Source organism: Dermacentor silvarum, chromosome 6 (genome assembly GCF_013339745.2).
Source record: "Dermacentor silvarum isolate Dsil-2018 chromosome 6, BIME_Dsil_1.4, whole genome shotgun sequence".
In the NCBI taxonomy this organism is placed as follows: Eukaryota; Metazoa; Arthropoda; class Arachnida; order Ixodida; family Ixodidae; genus Dermacentor; species Dermacentor silvarum.
This window is the reverse complement of record NC_051159.1, coordinates 98,427,103-98,448,545: the sequence shown is the minus strand read 5'-3', so window position 1 is coordinate 98,448,545 and position 21,443 is coordinate 98,427,103. Positions and strand designations below refer to the sequence as shown.

The following is a 21,443-nucleotide window of genomic DNA, read 5'->3' as shown; positions in this document are numbered from 1 at the left end:
GGGCGCACGCGCGCCTCTACCTTCCGCCGCACCGGTCGCTTTTGTGAACGCGCCGCCGTGATAGGATCGGGATTGACGCTGCCACATCCTACGTGTGTCGGGAGCAGCTCCCGGAAGCCCGCTTCTAGTCGATAAATAAAAACACACGCAGAGCCAACGCAATGTTGTAATAGATGACGCGAACCGTGATTGAATTAGCGAGGTATAGCAGCCGCATCAGATGGCACTAGCACAGCCTCGTCGCCAGCATACGGGATGATCACGTTTAGGTTTTACGGAATTTCTAAAAATCACCCGTTGCAGATAACATAATTCTAGTCCTCGAGCTGAATTACGCAGAGCGGCCGACATTACTTGCACGAGAAATCGAAACACATATTCAACTAATTAACAAAATTCACTAATTAACCTGGTTATTCCTTTAGGGCACAAATGGCAACTTACGGATTGTATGCGGTGCGTTTGGAAGGCGCATCCACTTGGAATGAATTTCCAGAATGATACCAGTTTGGAGATATGCACCATAAAACACGCCGTAAAATTGCCCCGTTGTTCCACTTACTTTAACAAAACGCTCTTTTATGCATTGAAGCACAAAAGTAACTGGAACGCCCACGTATTTCGTCCCACACTTTGGGAAATATTATTTCGGAACTGGTATCATCCTGGGAATTCATTTCAAGTGTACGTCTTGCAAGCTCACCGCCTACAATGAATTACAATATGTGCCGTAAACTAATTATAGGAATTTAATTAGTGAATATTGTTCATTAGTTGAATTATGTGTCTCAATTGTGCTAGCAATGTCCGCCTCTTCCAATAATACAGCTCAAGGACAAGAATTATGACATCTGCCACCAGCGACCTTTAAAAATTCCGTAAAACTTAAAAATGATCACCCCGTATGCAGATGTTAGGTGCCTAGCTGCACCCAGAGGACGAAGGCGACGTATGATGCTTGTCGAGAAAAGAAGGTTGGTGAGAGGTGTATGCACGTAGAAGTACACTTACGCATATCTAAATACATTAAAAAATGTTATACCCCTGCTGTCACAGTATATACACATCGATTCTGGGTGATTGACCAAAGATGGGGGGCGCACACCAAGTGGCACATACCCATGCAGTGACCCAGGTCGCCAACTAGGCCAGACAGTATCCAGCAGCAAGTTGTCTATTCGGGCACATCCCCAGTGGCTCAAGTTATCCACTCGACAAGACAGCAGCCAGCACATACTCATTGACCTAAGTTGTCTACCAATACTTTATTTGCATTCGTATTTAGGTGGGTTTGTTCCAGGCACACAGAGGCACAAAAGGCAACAAATACTGTCCGTGCCACAGGGGCTTACGGTCCCAACCTGGGTTCCAGGGTTACACATAGGAAGGAATAGGAACAGAGAGAGAGGCACACGGAGGTTAGCCAGTCACGTGATATGCCCTTGAGGTGTATCCGAATGGAATGGTCGCTGCCCCATTGGTTGTGCCCTCGCGTTGCATGCACTTGCCGATTGTGCTCTCTGTGGCACATGCGAGGTCCGAGGATGCTCCGTGGTGTCCGTTCGCGCAGCCCAAGCCTCGTCAACTGAGAGACATCATTGGCCGAGAGAAAGGTCTACGTGCTGTGTGCTTCTTCCGCGAGGTGTCTGTTGCTGTCTGTCAGTGCGGGGGTATCACCGCATCATGTTAACGCATTGAATCATCCACACATTACCATTTCGTCGGGTGGTTGTAATGCTCGTACGTGGCGTATCGGCGGAAAATTAGCTCCTCGTCTTCGTGTCACCTGGAGTTGCACTTATACCGACGCCGAAATTATTGTTCACAAGTTGTTGAGACGCATCCGTATACACTGCCACAGCATCTTGTGTTCTATCTACAAAATATTTTGTTGGTGTTTGACAATACGATGTTCTGCGGAGAATGTAGATCGGTGCATGTGCTTGGATTGCAGTGATTTTATCGGGCCCATTCGTGTGGAATGCTTGGAAATAAGTATCCCTATAGCAGCTTCGCAACCCGGGGCCTGCAGTGCCGTGCGAACCCTGAAGAAGGATCGCAATGGGCTTGCGGTCCAGCCCCTCGAGACTCGTTGAGCTTGACTAAGGTGTCTTCGAGGCTCTTCGACAATTTCTTTATAAAGTGGTTAATTGGATTTTTAAATTTTTCAATCCTTAGACATAGTATAAGAGGAGTCCGATAGAAAAGGCGAGCTCGCAATGTCTGACGGGGTCTCGGCCCCCCTTTACATAAATGCACAACAATTTGGCAATAATTATTTGGGCAGACAGGCTTGGAAACAAATGTAAGTACATAGCTTGGTACAGCTAGTTAACAACTGTTCAGTTCCAACCAACAAGTAAAACTGTGAGAGCAAGATTAAGAAAATGCAAATGATTTATTTATTTCATTTATTTTTTATACTCTCAGGGCCCGAAGTCATTACAGAGAGGATTGGAGGTATTCGGTGACAGCTTTGAATTTAGTGGCGTCGGAGATGGCTAGTGGCTGTCGCTTGGCACATTTTACAAAAAAGGTAATAATAATAATAATAATAATAATAATAATAATAATAATAATAATAATAATAATAATAATAATAATAATAATAATAATAATAATAATAATAATAATACACAGCTAGTGGAATGAAATTTATATATATTCGTAGATACATATTTGTTGCAATAAACTCAGTAGAACACAAGCAAAATTGATGCATAAACATAGGGTCACGCTGTTACGCGAGGAACACTATACAGGTCACGAATACGGCAAAATGATTGTGATGTTCGAGAACATTAGAAAAGTGAAAATGCCAACATATCTGTTACCAAGTAGCTCCTACATTCACTTTTGAATGAAATGAAGTATTTTGCATAATCAAACTTTGCAAGCATTATGCTTAATTTTTTTGTTGTGTTATAAGAGGTATTCGGTGACATTCTGACTATGGCGGCCATAGTCCGTTCTGATAGCAGGCATCTTACGCTTAGGATTGCGAATTACATATAAAGCCGGTGTATTAGTTGTTTGAGAAAACACAATCATGGACAATTGAAATACGAACGAGCTAGGGCTAGCTAGAGTGCGTTCTTTTTTTTTTTTTTTGGAAGTATGCGTAATATCACGATTACAGTTTCTACGCCTATTCTGGGGAGTGTACGATCTTTGGCAACCGTATAAGTAGCGGTGTGAAATCACGCTCTCGAGTTAATACCTGCGAAAGGTGTTCTACTTTGAAATTTCTTGGTTCGGTTTCATTTGTCCATGACTGTACCTGCTTTTTATATATGTACTGCAGTACATATATAAAGCTGGTCAGCTTTTAGCAAGTTGTACTTTATAAATAATTGCTGTGTCCTTAAATATCGTCTATTTTCACGGTAACGTTCAAATATGCGTAAGTTCTTTTTTTATGCAAGATGTTGTACTTTGTCAGAGTTGTCGTACCTCAGACAAGTATGCAGTAACTTTGTTTAGAGTATACAAGAGTGCAATATAGGTTCTTTTTTAACCCTGTTGAAATGATCTCTTGTAACGCATTAGAATCAGCAGCCATGTTAGGGTGGCTTAGCCATGTCTGAATCGGCAGATTGGTGTTTTATAACCCGATTCTGGTGTTTCTCTATTTTCTACCATTAAAAGTTCGTTTGACTTGTGTCTCTTGCGGTTCAGCTGAGCGGCGAATTCTGGCACCCTGCTCTTTTTAAGAGCCTCGCAACCATATCTTCAATAAGGACTCCAGTAACTCAGGTCGCAAGACGCCACCTCACGGAGTTTCAACGCCAGGACAAAACCAGTCCTTATGGGAAAAGAAGGACTGAAGATGTCTGGGTAACCATGCACTCTTACTCTTCTGACCATTTAAAAGTTTTTCATTCATTCATATCCCGCAGAGTTTATTGGGGGTGCTGTTAATTATGGTCTCAGCAATCTTGACCTCGGCCGTGGTGAACTCGAGGTCACGAGTTCGATCCTGGACGCGGCGGGCGAATTCCGATGGAGGAGTATATGGAAAAACGGTCGTGTACCGTGCGTTGTGCGCACTTCATAAAGAACCCCAGGTGGTCTACATTTTCCCGGAGCCCCGCTACGTCGGACCTCAATCTGATCGGGATTTTGGCATGTAAAGCTCCTCAAATAATTTAATTTTGACCTCGGCCATGCATGTATGCATCGCTTGGTTAATGCCGACAGTGTGTATATCTCCAATTATGTTATTCATTTGTCGCCTGCCGTAGGCGTCAAGGTTTTTTTTTCTAAGCGACGCTGTAACGCAGCGACTCAGCCATTTGGTACTGCAGGTCTGTCATCTGAGATGGGAGATCTTCTGGAAAGTGCGCCTTTGACTCGGCGCTGCAAAGTATCTTCTTCGGGGGTGATGGAGTGTTGTGCTTTGGCGCTGCCGGTCTGGACCGCACATATAGAGCGGAGGTGTCTTCTCTTTTTGCTCACGCACGCACGCACACGCGCACGCACGCACTCACGCACGCACGCAGGTAAGCAGTAGATAGTTGCTCACATGTCGTTCGCGCACGATTCTGCCCCAAACACGCCACTACTACGTTCCTGTATCTTTCTTTGCCAATCTACAGGCCAGTTACGACGCGTTAACATCGTACGTGTCATATGTGTACTGCTATTGTGACTGCCAAGCTTGACTCAATCAGAGAGGTGAAAACCTCAGCAGGTATTTGAACGAGTTGCCACCTTCAAAGCACATGCAGCTGTGTCGACGTTCTATAGTGCCCTGTGTGGATCGCCATGCAGGATACCCCCCTCGTTTTCCGCAAGAAAGCAGACGCAGCCACTCACGATCCTATATTCACTTGTTCTATTCTGTTCCCACAACACCAAGCACCTCACGTGGCTTTCAAAAAAAGGGGATCCTTCGTCGCTCCACACGCGAATCGACAATTCCATGTGGATCAAACCTGTTACTGGACTCTCCCGCGTGCGATGAGTTGTATTTGCATACAACTCATAGTGTCACTGAAACTGCCGGCTACTCACCTTTCTATCTTATCTTTGGACGCCATCCCTCCTTACCCTTTGACACCTTACTCCCTTCTGATCCGGCCTCCGCGTCCACGACTTCCTATACGCAAGATGCCATCACGCGTGCGCTCGTCGCGCGCACAGTAGTCCGCGCTCCGCTCTCGTCATCGCAGACCACACAGATGTCCATTTACGATCGTCGACACCGGGTACTGATTTTCCACAGGGCTATCTCGTCCTTGTCTGGCTCCCATCTCGTCGTGTCTGCCTCTGTGAAAAGTTAATGTCGCGGTACGTCGGGCCCTACCGCGTGCTGCGCCAGGTGACTCTTGTCACCCATGAGATAACTCCCATGGCATCCACCTCATCGACTGCCACACCACGAAGTGACATCGTACATGTTTCCCGCCTTAAGTGTTACAACTGTGATAACCCATTTTGACCACAACAAGCACCGGGACGGTGCTTCACCGGCCGGGGATAATATCACGAGCAATGACGTAAGCAAAGACGTTGTAGTGGGGCTGGGTCAGAGGCTCTCCTGTCGGAGTGAAAACCTGCTGAAACTTGTGCGCCCTGCGCAGTCCTGACTAGACAAGTGCTAGCCGTTTACTGTTGAGTAAATACTCCCCCTAACAATATGCACACTCCAGGCGCATTTCTGTCGTCGCCTCCGGTGTCGCCGTCGGCATCGCCGTGAGGTTCCGTTATAAAGTCCAAGGGCGATAAAATCGTCGCCGCGCGCTGTATGCTGTATGGGCGAGTAAAAGCGAGTGAGGGTGAGCCGGCGATCGCGGCTGTATCTCGCGCACGCAAGCGGAGAGAAAGCGCGCCGTCTTCCGTCGCAGGCAAGGCTCCGGGGCCGATCGGGCTGCTGTATCTTGAAAGCCATCTGCGACAGGGACAGAGTCCGCCGCACGCTGTGCTTTCGTGGCCTTAGTTCGCGTTGATGCGAGCGGCAGCCCGAAGGTCAATTGCGCTCGCTGCTGCTGCCTCGCTAGCTCACTACAGCGTTTTGACAGCGAGTTTCCGCGGTCATCGAGTGAGATGCGTTCATGTTTGCTTGTGCGCGCGTGACACCGTGATTGTTAATTTACTTAGTATGCCTATGTTTACCAGTTTATACGGCCGATAAAACTGAAATCCTTACTTGTATTGCTGTCCCCTAATCTGTTATCGCAATCGATGCTTCGCCTTTCTGGCGAAACTGCGTCTTTCTTACGAAAACGCTGTTTTATGCATTGAAGCACAATAGTAACTGGAACGCCAATACATTTCGTCGAACACTTTGAAAATTAATATCTCGAAACTGGTGCAGTCCCGAGAATTCATTCTAAGTGGGTACGCCCAAGTTTTTTTAAACATCCTTGGGTACGCCTTGCGAACTCACCGGCTATAATTTGTAGGTTTAAATATGTGCCGTAATGTAATTAATTAAAATTAGTGTAATTATGTTCTATACTCAATTAATCATTTTGATTTCTCGTAGATCGAGGTAAAGGCCGCCTCATCGTTAAATGTAGTTAAAGGGTTAGAATTGTGCTATCTGCCACAGGCAACTTTTTAAAATTTGGTGCAGCTTAAAAAAAATGTCCGACGATTACCATACTCCCTAATGCGAAATTTGAGCGAAGCTGTATACGTGTTTTCATTTCGCGATATATTGAGGCAAAAAAATCAACGGGCACTTAGTTATCCCTACGTAGATGAATGCGAAAGCAATGCGGCCACTTCAGCAGAAGCGCGGCGACGTCACGTGACCAACGGTGTTCGTCACAAGATGCGCACAAGGCAAGGTCGTGGGTTCGACTACCATCAAAGGTCGAGCTATAGTTCGACTCCGAACAAAGGCCATGGGTTCCAGTGCCTTAATTAACTCTACCTATAATTAACTGTGTTTTAATTACCTTAACCTCAATTAAGAACAAAAGTCATGGGTTAGACTCCCAAAGGTCGAGGGTTCGTAGACTTTTTGTACCATCGTGTAGTCATGCCAACGCCGGATTTCCCACCTCATGAGCCATATGGATGGATAGAAACAACTAAAGAGAGGCTTAAAATGTTATATTTAATTCATCAGGAGCATGTAAAACTAGATAAAAAAGTCGCCGTTTCGCCCGAAAGGCGAAGCACCAATTGCGATAGCAAATTGGTAGAGAGCTATTCGGAGTAGGGATAGTACTTTTATCGGCTGCATAAACTTGGACACATTCGCTTTCTAACTGAATTGACAAGCGTGGTGTGATCGCGCACAAGCAAACATGAATAGATCACACTGAATGGCCGCAGACAACGACTGTCAAAACGCTGGCGCAGCCGATGCAGCGGGCGAAGAATCGTGCGGTCTACCGCTTCAACGGAAACTGAGCGGCGAATGCACAGCGCTTACAAAGGTCAGAGCCGTGTGGAGATAAGAGACGGTGCGGGCCACCGTCACCACAGCCAATGCAAGCGTATTTGTTGGCAGAGTAGAAGCTGCTCCACCCCCCCCCCTCCCTGCCGCGCTGCCTACCGCTTTTTTTTTTTTTTTTGCTTTTGCGTGAGAGATTGCGTCGCCACTTCCCCTTGCGCTCGGTTGCAAGATACGCATTTGGTGCCCTAGCACAGCGTCGCCCCCCCCCCCCCCCCCCCCCCCCCCCCCCCATAACCCCAGGGTATTTCGCGCGACGGTCGTGTTTGCTGTTCGCCGTGCGTTGGCTCTCCGTGATAGCGCGCGGGACTCGCGCATACGGCGCGCGGCGACGATTTTATCGCCCTTGGAATCTATACGGAACCTCACGGCGACGGCGACGCCGACGGCAGAAATCCGGTTGAAGTGTCCATATAATTGCTATCGCAATAAAATGTATATTAAGCCTTGTACACGTCGTCCAACGCGTTCATCACGTTCATTCAGGTTAGACGAGTAGCCGCACCATACCAGTTTATTTCGTTTTTCCCCGAATCATTCATGATAGCAACGCCCTGCCTGAAAACGTTCTTCAAAGCTCAACCTTATCATCTTTTGTGCACGCTCTTGTCAATCTATGACCCGAAAACGCTTCCCAAGATCTCTGTTGTTAAGAGTGCCCTTAACATATAATGTTAAGGGCAGTCTTATTTTTGTCTGTATAAGCTCCATTGTGTAAACATGTCCTGTATTGCAGAATCCCTTGACGTCTTTCCTTCTTTCTTTCCTTCTTTCTTTCCTTCCTTCTTTCTTTCCTTCCTTCTTTCTTTCCTTCCTTCTTTCTTTCCTTCCTTCTTTCCTTCCTTCCTTCTTTCCTTCCTTCCTTCCTTCTTTCCTTCCTTCCTTCTTTCCTTCCTTCCTTCTTTCCTTCCTTCCTTCTTTCTTTCCTTCTTTCTTTCCTTCTTTCCTTCTTTCTTTCCTTCTTTCCTTCTTTCTTTCCTTCTTTCCTTCTTTCTTTCCTTCTTTCCTTCCTTCTTTCCTTCTTTCCTTCCTTCTTTCCTTCTTTCCTTCCTTCTTTCCTTCTTTCCTTCTTTCCTTCTTTCCTTCCTTCCTTCTTTCCTTCCTTCCTTCTTTCCTTCCTTCCTTCCTTCTTTCCTTCTTTCCTTCCTTCCTTCTTTCCTTCCTTCTTTCTTTCTTTCTTTCTTTCTTTCTTTCTTTATTGTTGCATCTTCCTCTTCTTTTCTGCAATGTAATGAGATGACGCTTTGATTGTTTCCACCTTTGAGGTGCATTACGACGACGCTTATGCCTAAGTGTTGTTTTACAGTGTAAGCTGTTATGGGCTCATTCCAGTAGCCGTTTCGGTTCGCGTCGTTGTTCGCCGTGGCCGCCGCCCCCGCGCCGTTGGACGACCCGACCCTCCGCCAGTATGGTGGCGCCATCTAGTTGGTATGCTGGCGCCAATGCAGCGTGCGCGCAGACGACGAGATGCGATTCAGACGAGGCGCCTCTTTCATCTTTACCTCCTACTCCCCCTCCCCCCTACGACGCTGCGCCGTGTTCCCTGATAAGCGTCTCTTTCCTCCTTCATAATCACTTTATATAATCAACGCGCTTCCGATGTGAGATGTGCGCCACGTATTCTGGATACCTCTTCCAGCGGCCGTGCCTCTTCGGCACACGTTATCGCGTCTTCTCGCAAGGTACGAACCGCTGCTGAGGAAGCAAATCGTGGAGCTACGTGCGCGGCTACAACCAGGCATCATCGGGCTCAGCAGACTGCTGTACAGAGAGCATTAAAGCCGCAGCTTGCCGTCGACGCCGGGCGGACAGTTCAGATCGTTCTCGTCAAAACGAGGCGAAGAGACTTTGTCGCGAAGACCCTGGTGTGCGTGGTGCCGAAATTGGAGCTACTCTTGAGCCGCTCCACCAGCTTACGCTATGACTGTGCTGCGTGTGCTGCGCATGCCTGCGACTTTTTGCGTACGCTGTGACTTGTACGCTGTGACTTGTGCTGCGTGTGCTGCGCATGCCTGTGAGCCGCTGCGCTTCTGACTGGCGTTTGCCAGTGTGGTGAACTGCCAAACGTAGCGGTGCCTAAGGGTGAAGCCTGTGCCGTTCAGCTTGACAAAAGTGGTGTGATAATCGAAGCCGTGTATGTGCCACCGAACAATTCCGTTAAAGACACTATAGACGTAGTGGCTACGTGTATACCTAGTCGGGCGGCAAGTGAACTGTGTGTGGTGGCTGGTGACTTCAATCGTGCTCCAGACTCTCTTTGTGTTCCTTTGAAGGGCAAGTTTAACCTCGACTTAGCCAGTCTTCCAACTGCACAGACGACCCAATGGGGAAGCACCATTGATCTTGTCTATCAGAGACAGACAGACAACTCCAAATACTGTGTTGGGGCCATAAAGACGGCAGCGTGTTACTTCACTGATCACCGAGCCGTCTTTGTGGCAATAGAGAAGCAACGTGACGTTGAGCAAAAATAAATATACATGTGCCACATAATACGTATACCGCGTGTGTGTCATTGGAGCAGCAGTAAGCATGACAATCAAGCTAATCCTTGACAATCTAGACAACCAGGAACGCTAAGAATAATCAGCTGAACCTTTGCTAACGCTACGTCACAACATGCTCAGACGACCTGGCATAGCCGAGCTAAGCCACTGCAACTTTTTTCTTTTCTGATTACTGTTGTTATTAATCCTTTATTCACCAAGTCCTTTATTCGCCAAGAAATGCTTCGCATTTCTTGGCGAACATTTGCTACTTTGACAGTATCTATCTATCTATCTATCTATCTATCTATCTATCTATCTATCTATCTATCTATCTATCTATCTATCTATCTATCTATCTATCTGCCTACGTCTTTGTGCTCTCATGGTCGTTTCGTTAACTTGGTATGGACCAAAATTAGCATACTATGACAAGAGCATATGACGAACATAAATGATATGTCATGACATGCGTGTCATGTAGGTCATGAAACATCCGCCGACGTCTTGGTGCTCTCATGGTCGTTTCGTTAGTTTGGTAGGTACACAAATTGGCATAGTATGACAGGAGTGTATGACGAACATAAGTGATAGGTCATGACATAAATGTCATAACATGCGTGTCATGTAGGCCATGACAATGGCCCAGCGAAAAAGATTAACACTCAAAAATCACTGAAATGGGTTCGGACGTGGGTACTAAGTGAAGGAAACACTAATGGATGCTGATAGAAGTCATAGTCATGACCATGACTGAGCAAAAATGACAATGACTCAGCGAAAAAATATTAACTCTGAAAAACCACTGAAATGCACGTGAGCACTAAGTGAAGGAAACACTAAAGGATGCGGGTAGAACTCATAGTCATGAGCATGACTCAGCAAAAATGACAATAACTCAGCGAAAAAAGATTAACCCTCAAAAACCAATGGAATGGGTTCGGATGTGGTACTAAGTGACGGAAAACGCTAAAGGTTGATGGTCGAAGTCATAGTCATGGGAATGGCTAAGACTTTCGCCTTAAGGTCTCTTAGGTGTAGCTAAAGGGACTCCTGAGGACTCATGACATGAATGCCATGACATGCGTGTCATGTAGGTCATGAAAGAGCCGCCTACGTCTTAGTGCTCTCATGGTCGTTTCGTTAACCTGATAGGCACTGCTTCGCATAACATCGATTCCCATAGGGCGTGGGATCTGCCGCCTTTTTTTGTTTTTGTGATTTTTGTATTTCACAGTCAATACCTTTTCTTACAGTATTCGTTTTTTTTGTTTTTGTTTTTTTTTTTTTGGGGGGGGGGGGGGTAACATTCTTTTTTTGTGTGTGTTTCATATGTTGTCAAACCTTTTACGTACATCTCACTCCTGCCTAGGGCCTGTATAACAGGCTGGCAGTACAAAATAAATAAATAAATAAATAAATAAATAAATAAATAAATAAATAAATAAATAAATAAATAAATAAATAAATAAATAAATAAATAAATAAATAAATAATGCTTTCGCGTTAATGATTTTAGACCGAAATCACCGCACGAACTGGCAATGGGCCAGTGCCGTCAGCGCCTTCGCAGAGGGAGGTGCAATATGGGAACGCTGGTGTGATGAGCGGCATCGGAGCCAGTTGTGGAACACGACGACGACGAACAGGCCAGCCGTGGCACGAGCACGTTCGCGCGGTTACGCCGAGGGACGCCAAGGGACGCCGGAAGCTGGCTTTGTAAATGGCCTCCGAGCTCGCTCACATTGGGCGTCGTGCCGTCTCGGAGACCATAGTTTGTTTGCCTCTTGCGTCTACCGCCACTTCCGCCGTCGGCGCTGCAGTCTGGCATGCTCGGTCTTGCGGCGCCGAGCGAGCGTGAAACCGTGGCGCATTGTTCTCCATGCCGCCGGCCGCCGCCGTGTGCCGCCGGTTGGCGCCGACGCCTAAAATCCGTCGAAGATTTCTCCCTTGTGGTTGCGCCTTAAGAGCTGCGCCGAATCTCCGGCAGAAAGCGCCATATTGAAGCATGCAGTCGGTGACGCAAGCTTGCTAGTTTTTACGAAGTTATGCAGTCGATAAGGCGGATTTTAAAGCAATACACTTCATATACCATTATTTTCACCGCTCGTTATGGGTTCGGACGCCGACGCCCCACAATTATCGCATGACGGATAAAAAAAAGAAAGATTGGTAAATGAAATGAATTGTTGCAAAATATAGTCACAGAGTCGCCAAAGGCTCAAACAAGCGCTCAATATATAATTTCCTGGCCCACAGTACCCACTATAACTAGATATAAGACCACGGAGATAAGAGAAGACGCAAGAAGATGCTGTACGCTTGGATGTACAGTCGGCGTCAAAAGATGTACGGAACACGGGATCTGAGAAAACAATAAATTTCTGAGCATGTTGTGACCGTATAGCCAGTAACACTATACAACACTATGCCGTTCGCATGCGCTAATTAGTGCAGGTTGTAAATTTGGATAACAGGCTTCAAATATTCAACTTTCTCTCAGACCTCGTGGTCAGTAGACTTATCCCGCCGATTATATGCACGGTTCTGTTCCTTATAAGCACCCTGGGATTAATTTTTCACTGTTAAGCGACTAGGGGTATCGCAAGCGAGACTGAAAGCCTTATTTGCTCGCGATAGCCATTTCCTGCTGTAAATAGTCTCCTCTAAAGCAGGCTCCTCTTACAGGCAAATACTAGGCTTTATTGTTCTGTGGGCGTGCATAAACCTCTTTGTGGCGCATTTGCACATCACGCTTTCAGCGCTTTCTAAGCACCGAGATATGAACAACAGCTGCCGGTTAATTTTTTTAGATAACTGTGTCGGTTCAAGAATTGTAAGCGGGCCCTTATACATAAAAAAGCATCGTCGTATCAATGTTCCCTCAGCGCATGGATTTCATGGCCGTGCCCACACTGGATGATTATTTGCCAGTGCACGCGAATGCTGCACGCAAATTAAAGAATAAAAACCAACATTTATAAGATAATATAGCAAGAAACATCGACAACCAGTTTTCGCATCTATCAAAAAAAAATGTGGTTGATCCCTCTTATATAGGAATCGGTATAGAACACGAAAGTGAAACGTGTCTTCACAGAAGTAGTGTAATGTTTATTGCACATTGATATATAATGTCTATTGGTGTTTTGTGGCTAAAGCGCCCTTAGGCGTTGATGCACCCACGCTGACGCCTGGTGGCACGTCTCCTCCATCACGACTACCAACGTCGATGACCATGAGCAACCGTCGTGCATATGGAAGCTGCACTACGCTGCACACGCTAGCACAACGCGAAAGACGAAGCACGTAACTGACACACTAATACAACGCGCAAGACAAAGCACGTAACTGAATCGTCACCGAGTCAAATCAGCGCGTACAGCGCGTCGTAATTGCAGCCTCCGCGATCAACTTCAGAAACATTTTCAGAGCTAATTGCGGAGGCCACGCTCCGCTGTGCTGAGTACGGTGAACGCCACCTAGGTGGCGTTGGTAGTGCTTCTTGATGCCAGCGTCCCTTCGAATGCTGGCATCGAGGCGTCGTAGTACTGAGACCACCGAAGCGTTCACTGTCGGTGCGCGTTAAGGCCGGAATACATGGAGCGAATAACCGGCGTCCGAGCGAAGAACTTCGTCGGGCGGCGAACGTCCGACGGCCGGCGTCAAGAAATTTGCCGTCCGCAGCCGATCTGCCTGTCCAAACATTTTCGTCGGGCGAACGCCGCCGCCGGAAGCGTCTAGCGCGCAGCGGTGGACGACAGCCAATCAGGAGGCACTAGTTCCGGTCGCAATGCATGCTGGTGTTTCGCGCGCGCGCGCCTTTTCGCGTCGTCTGCAATCGCGTTGGTGTTGCCGTGTCTGCATGTCTCTGCACCGATTGAGTAGTTCCTAGTATGATCTCTCAGGAATCGCGTTGTATTTGTACATCCCATATCCGCTGATCTGCGAGGAAACAGACAAGCAGTGCAAGCTCTCTACAACAACCTTCAACAGAAATCTTCTGATCTCAGAGGCCACATGCTGTCGTCATGCCTATCTCCCGACTTCCCCGATAGATGGCGTTGGCATCGGATATTTCTTTCGCTAGGCTTAGACGCGTTCGAAACGAGAAGCGATCTCGAAAACTACTCAAGGTTATCCATAATACTCTGTCGTCGAAGCGGCCTGAGACTAAGCGAAAGCCGTTTACGCAGTCATTTGCTTCCAACTAAGTGAATTCTACAAGGACAACGCCAAATTCAGTTCGAAGCGGGCGGCCGGGACCGCCGCCAACACGGCGGCCAACGCGCGGCGGCGTTCGCCGCATGTATTGCAACACAGCAAACATCCTGCGTCGTGTCGCCGCGTCGTTACTTGACGCGTGAAGTTCGTCGAGAAAGTTCGCTCCATGTATCCCGGCCTTTAGTGTCATAATGCAGTACTTCTCTTTTCTACTCATAGGCGGCGGCACCGCCCCGAGCAAGAGCGCGGGTACACGGAGGAGTGTTAGATATATAAGGCGCGTCTGTGTAGCTCCCTGCGAATGCGTTTGTGGCGCAATGGGTTAAACGCTCGGCGATCTATCGTCGCGGACCGATAGGTCGTGGGTTCGATTCCCAAATTTTGCATGTTTGTGGAACTTTTTCTTCTGGTTTCTTTCTTTGTATTATGTTCTATGACGTATTTCCGTGACGGAAATACGTCAGTGAAGTCTTGGTGGACCCCGGAATAAAACACTTTCGTGTTAAAAAAAAAAAACGTGGGCAGCTTGCACTAGTGGTGCAAGACTGGAGTAAACAGCGGAGCTTGTGATAGACCTAGCTTTTCTTCCAGGTTTTACTAGGCTTGGCTAAGTTTTGCTAGGAAAAGCTAAGTGCTGCTAGGCACATTATTCCGAATCGGCTCGCCGCCGACGCGTAGATTATCGCTTGGCCGCGCGGCGCGCTTCAAGATGAGCGCGGCTTCCTCTTCGAGTGTCCGGATCTTTTTTGGTCGTCCCATGTCAAGGGTACACGTACTCGCCACATAGTCAACGAGAGTTCTGCCGCCCTCGCGGCGGCTCCGAGCTTTATCTCCCCAGTGACCTCACGGCCAAGCTGCGCCTCCTCACTTGCCGGGGCGTGGCTGGTCGAAACTTGCCGGGCCGCCGCCAGAGGCGCCAGCGGCAGTCACGGACGCGCGATCGGAGCGAACGCGGGGAAACGCGGACGGCGTCAGCAGCAGCGCTGCGCGTTGCCTCGTTGGTGTTGCTGCAATTTCTTTCTCTCTCGCTCTAATTTTCTATTTCTCTCTCCCGAGCATAGCGCGCGCCGCGCACATGCTCTTCTTCTCTTTGCTTAACGTCCCATGTCAAGGCAACATGTGCATGGCACGGAGATAAGGCGAAGCACACGCCGCTCCGCGAGGGGGTTGCTAGGCAACCCAGGTGACTCTTCGTTCGGCGAGCTTTCTTTTATTGCGATAGCAATTATATGGACACTCCAAAGCAGATTTCTGCCGTCGGCGTCGCCGTCGTCGTCGCCGTCGCCGTGAGGTTCCGTATGACGTCAATGGAGATGAAATCGTCGCCGCGCGCCGCCGAACGCTGTATGTGCGAGTGAAAAGGCGCGAGGGACGCGCGCTTTCACGGGGAGTGAACCCACGTTGGAGAACAAACGCGCGTTCTGCGCCGTAGTAGTAGTGATTTTATTGAAGAAGAAAGTGACGCTTCTTAAGGGCTGCAGAAGTAGACGTCTCTTTCCTCCTTTACAATCACCATATATGTAGAGCAAACGCGCCTTCTTCTGACGCACGAAAGGCCGTGAGGGGGGGGGGGGGGAGGGAAGAGAGGGGACGTTTAGCTGCGGCACCAAGTGCCTATTTATATCAGAGGCTCCGGCAACAGTCACCAACGCCGCACGCATTTTGTGCGAACGCGGGCAAAACGCCGACGGCGTCGACAACACTTCTGCGTGTTGCCGGTGCTGCTGCATGTCCAAGTTTATACAGCTGATAAAGCTACTATCATTACTCCGTATAGCTCTCTACAAATTTGCTATCGCAATTGATGCTTCGCCTTTCAGGTGAAACTGCGACAACTTTTTCACCAGGCACATTACACCCGGCTTAAACGGCTCCGCTGTTAACATGTGTATGTGCACAACAAGCGCTCGCAATCGTCAATAGGACGGGCAAAGCACTCACAAGGTCGCCGATAGTTGCACACTCAACACGTACACTCCTATACAGCACGAGACGGGGAAAAACATGAATAAAATACGGAATTAGTTAGTGTCACCCTGTTTAGAGCGCCCTTAACGTCTTCCGACCTCGATTTGCCGCGCTGCGTACAGGTGGCGCAGCGGTCGCGAATTTCCCGCATATTGGGAAGAAGGAGACGAAGAAGAAGAAGGAGCTGTCATAGGCACAACAGGCATTTATTTATCAAGGGCTCATCAACAGCAGCAGCGACAGTAAATCTACAGTGCATGGTGGGCACCATATTTCGAAGAATCCCTTAAACTTGCTGGGATGCAACAGAAGCGTACCAGGGAGGCGTCCGGAGCGTTCCTGCTTCTATTTCATGCACTGGTCAGCGTGGGCCTAGATGCCATACCACCTGCTACGTTCTTGATCACCTTCTCGCAGGTGTGCGTGTATCTGCGGCTCTTCAGCCTGCCCTGGTCCGATGTTGAAGACGTCTGCATCGGTGTCGATGGCGTCCTGTTCAAGGGGGAATGGTGGCGCATCTTCTACGGCGCGATTGAGCACATGGACAGCATGCACCTCTACTACAACATGGTGAGCTTCGTCTGGAAGGGCATGATTCTCGAAGACATCGTCGGCACTGTGCAGTTCGTCTGGATCATCTTCCAGCTGACCACACTCACTGGCGTCCTCATCGTCGGCCTCTATTATCTGCTGGGCATCTATGCCGACCCCATATTTTACAAGCACTGTGGCATCGGATTCTCTGGTGTCATTTTCGCGCTCAAGGTACTCAACAACGTCAAGTATCCGGGACAGAGTCGAAATATCTTGGGCGTCCAGGTCACCCTGCCTTCAGGATTTATCGTCTGGTTCGAGCCCCTCCTAGTCCAGCTTATCACGGGCAACGGCTCGTTCGTCGGCCACTTCGCAGGGGTCCTTGCGGGCTTGGTTTACGTCGGCTTGATCAGACCAATATTCGACCTGCTGTGGCTAGTCTGGTAGTGGCACCCAAGAGCGCGATCAAATACCTCTGTCCTTGTTTGAGGCTGGTGCCGTACGGTGCCGTCCTGCTCTCAGTCGCGTCACTAGCCATGCATGCGGACTTCGTGCTGACGTCGGAGTTGAAGCCGCAGGCTACAGATAGCCCTAGTTGGACCTCATCTCTCGTGATCGACAAGGGGCAGTGGCATCTCTTGCTCCTGCCGGTGCTTCGCTGTTCGGGACACCTGCATCTTGCCTATACGATGGCTACCCTGCTTGGTCTCGGCTACCGACTGGAGCGAAAAGTGGGAACTATTCGCTTCCTGCTCGACGCGGCGATTTTGGCGATCGCCACGAACGTCGCCTTCTGTCTGACCACCCACTACGTGCTGCCCAACTACGACGAGATCGCTGGTGTGCGGCCAGCCGAGATGCAGCACAAGTGTTTCGCAGGGCCGACGGCGATCCTGCTCGCCCTGAAGGCGCTCTACGGCGAAGGCCACTGGCTGAAAAAGTACCCGTTGCTGCTTTTCTCCTTGCCGCTGCCGAGCCTCGTGGGCGCCATACTCGAAGTCGATCTTCTCTACTTCCTGCTCCCTGACTTGTGGATAGTGTGCCACGCGCTAGGCTTTCTTGTCGGATTGTTCATGTCCCTTGTGCTACCAGAGCCATAATTACGAGCACTCTGTGCTTCGACGTATGTTCTGCGTGAAACTCCTATTCGCGACACGCACATAACTGCATATAGATCTTCGCAATGGCCAAACTGCTTTTTCTTTTATATATTTCGATGACACTGAATGTTTCCTCTTTCGATGCACCAATTAAGATTATTGTGAAACGTTATGTCAATATTTCGCCGCCTGAACATTCGAATCTATTACTTGTGCCGGTTGTCGCACCCCTGTTTGAAACGGAAGTTCCTTTGTGCATATATGCACAGTAGACACGTCATTTTCTCTGCCATGTTGCGCTCGTACACGTAACGGGCCTAGTGATTTGATAACGGTAACGGAACGGTTTCCTCGCAATTTCTGTCCCCGCTGTAGCTAGGTAACGTGCCCGGTGTGCCATGCGGTTTAATCGCCAGTGAAATAAAAATAATTCCCAGAAGCGGGCTTCTCTGCGCACTTTGTCTTATTGTGGAGAAGCGAGATTTGACGAAAAGTGTCTCGGTAACGGAAATTGAATCAAGCCAGTGCTAGCGAAATGGAAATGGAAGTGCAGTGGAATCTAGTTCAAATGCTGGATCTAGGATGCTAGACAATGAAGTTAGAGATGAATGGGGCAAGTTTATTTGCGTTGTTATTTGAAATGTAGACATATTAAGGTAAAGGGAAATGAAAGTGCACGAAAACATAACTTGGTGTGGACCAAACACACATTTTCCACAATACGCGTGCGGGTTTAGATTTAACAACAGGTGCAGTTTACAGAGTTCTGATACTATTATTTATTACTGAGTTACAGAGAACAATTTTATACTCGTTATTTTCTCTTTCTTTTTTCTCTTAGCTTTCAATTTCCAACCATTTCTGTCAGAAACTAGGCGGCTCAAATGAAAAACCTGCTCCCTGCAGTAACTAGGTTTGAACGTTTTTTTTTATTATTCTTTTTTATTTATTTTTTTAGTGCAACGAACCTGATCAAAATCAATGCAGTGGTCGATCCTCCGCCGGGGAGCTAGCTTTCAGTGTTTTGATAAATATTCACAGGGTCGCGATCTCTTATATATGTATGCATGTATGTGTGTATTTATTTATTTATTACAGAATACCTGAATCGCTTCGAAGGCATTATGGCAGGGGGGACAGTTAAGGAAAGATGTGTTAAATCATTCACAGAAATAAACAATAAATACACAAAGCAAAATAACATCAAGGTGGAACATACAATGAGTTAACATTTTCAAGCGTAATGTAAAATTGAAACAAAAAAAATAAGACAGTAATGCATTGTCACGAACACAGGTGGGAAAAAAAATCGTGATTTTCAGACACTGAAACCACATTCTTCCGGCAACAACTTCCAGTCTTTCACGGTTTGTGGAAAGAAGCATTCAGCAAAACGGTTCGTAACGCACCTTCTCTTAGTGGTCGAGTCGACTCGAGACATACGTTGGCTCCGATAGGTAGTTGCGGCTATCAATGCCTGCTTGATTATAGAAGGTAAGGTGGAAGAACTTGAGTCTCAATTTTTTTTTCTTCTGGTGATTAACGTTTCCCAGCCCACCAATGCTTTTATTTCAGTCACACTTTCGAACGGGTTGTAACTATTGGAGACGAAGCGTGCAGCCTGATTTTGAAGTTTTTCTATTACGTTAATCAAATAGTCCTGATATGGGTCCCAAATCATTGAGGCGTATTCGAGGATAGATCTTACATGCAAAAAATAGTCTTAAATAATTTAACATCTTTGGACACTGATTTGAAATTTCTACAAATAAATAACAACATTTTACTTCCCTTATAGATATTGAATGCTGAATGTGTACGTTCCATTTAAGTTTCGGCGTTAAGTAAACGCCAAGGTACTTGCACTCTGAGACGCTTTTTATTGTGTTTTCAACATTGTACTGTGTTTGAGGTTCGAATTCTTATTTGAAAAACGGACGTGATTATATTGATTAATATTCAGACTCTTTTGCCAGTGTAGACACAAATTCGCTGTTTTATCAAGGTCAATCTGCAAGATTGTTACATCTCATGGTGAATTTATTTCTCTGTAAAGAACACACTCATCTGCAGAGAGTTTCATGGGGGACTGTATGTCATCTACAATGTCATTAATATATGCAGGGTGCTTTTTTTTTTTTTAGCTGCACCAAATCTTTAAAATTAGAAAAATATAAATCTTGGTCACGTTATATGTTTAGCATTCGAGTGTACGGATTGGCGGCCTCTAGATACAGAGCAACTTCCGCACTTACGTGCGTAATTAGCGAAGTTACGGTAATTAGCTTTCGAATTATCAACAATAGGTGGCTACAGCAAATGAGTACTCTGAGGCCCGTCCTCGACACTACCTATCTCAACGAACAAATTTTGAATAGCGGAGCTCATGTGGGAGCTACGCGAACAATTAGTTGCCCTTGGCAGGCTCCTTGAAACCGAAACTGGTCGCAATGATCCGCCGAGCTCAGTGCTCTCTTAGCCTCTGGAGCACCTCGCGATGCGCTTGAACATTACTTCTTGAAACAGTCTTAAACAGCGCAAAGGACAAGACCAGAAACAAACACACTACAGCGCTGTTTCTCGTCCTGGTCTTTGCGCTTTTTAATACCGTTATAATGCACCAGCTATCCCGAGCAACACTCTTAGTGCTTCTTAATGTGGCACTAACCAGGGTATAAAACCAGAACTGAACCCTTCCAGCCGAAATAAGAAGAAATAAAAACGTAATTTATGCACGAATCGCAACTGAACCGGAGCGTTGCTGTTTTTTTTTTTCTGTTTTCTTTTTTCACTCCGGAACCAAACTTATAAAAGAAAATGTACCACTTAAAAAAAAATGACAGTGGGACATCAACCCTAATCCGCCGCGTCACCGCGCCGGACACTCAACTGTGGTCGATCAGCTGGGCTATAGGTTGCAGCCGAGCCGCACTCGGATTTTGCTTGCAAGCACGTCTGGCCAACGACAGCGCACCTGGATCTCGGTCACTCATGAGGCCGAGGACGCACACCGTCATCCCACCGGGTAGCGGATTGAAATTCAAGCCACGGCCTTGTGGGTGCGCTGATATCACACACCCCCTACACCCTAATCTAGCTCTATAATTCAGACCCACCACCTAGCCAGAGCCGAGCACAGTGCTTCGAGTCACAAGGTCGCGGCTCTGGTTGTTCTGTACGAAGAGTTTAGACTATAAATTTATGTGGAACCCGCGAGCTGTGGGAATCGGTTTAAACAAAGAATTCGATCATCTGTTTTTTTTTTTTTTTTTTTCGATGAATGCGGTTTTTGGTTAGCGACCATTTGTAAGTATAGAGGGCACACGGCCAAGTTGGACACATTTTTATATGGAAACGCGTCGCTCAACGAAAACCTGTCGCTTTCGAACATGCGAATTCCAACGCATGACGACGATGACGGACCGACGCCGGGCGGACAGTCAGTGTGCTGAACTAACTCGTAAATTAATGTTGGCTGACAGCCAAAAGCGTTCGTTTCAGGAACACTAAAAAAATACTTTATCGATTTTATAGGTATTTAGAAGAGCTGTGTTTGCGCTCCCCTGTGTCACTTCATGCCCGCTTAATATCCAGCGTTCATTTCGTCCCTGTTGCGTCCTACAGTACTTGGCTCAAGAAAAATGAATGGATTTTATAGGTGTAAAATATACTGACTTCTAAACTCTTACACTTATTCGCTTAGCGGGCAAATGCTGATTA

General features: G+C 47.3%; 2 protein-coding genes across 2 annotated transcripts; both read left to right on the top strand.

Moving 5' to 3' along the window:
• Nucleotides 1-16,373: 16,373 nt before the first annotated feature.
• LOC119456798 (rhomboid-related protein 4) lies at nt 16,374-17,667 on the top strand. Its single transcript, XM_037716595.2, has one exon. It carries the CDS (start codon nt 16,390-16,392, stop codon nt 17,068-17,070), a length of 681 nt encoding a protein of 226 aa, XP_037572523.1. The 5' UTR covers nt 16,374-16,389; the 3' UTR covers nt 17,071-17,667.
• On the top strand, nt 17,160-17,723 carry LOC125939627 (uncharacterized). Its single transcript, XM_037718617.1, has one exon. The coding sequence runs from the start codon at nt 17,160-17,162 to the stop codon at nt 17,721-17,723; it is 564 nt and encodes a 187-aa protein (XP_037574545.1).
• Nucleotides 17,724-21,443: the final 3,720 nt, after the last annotated feature.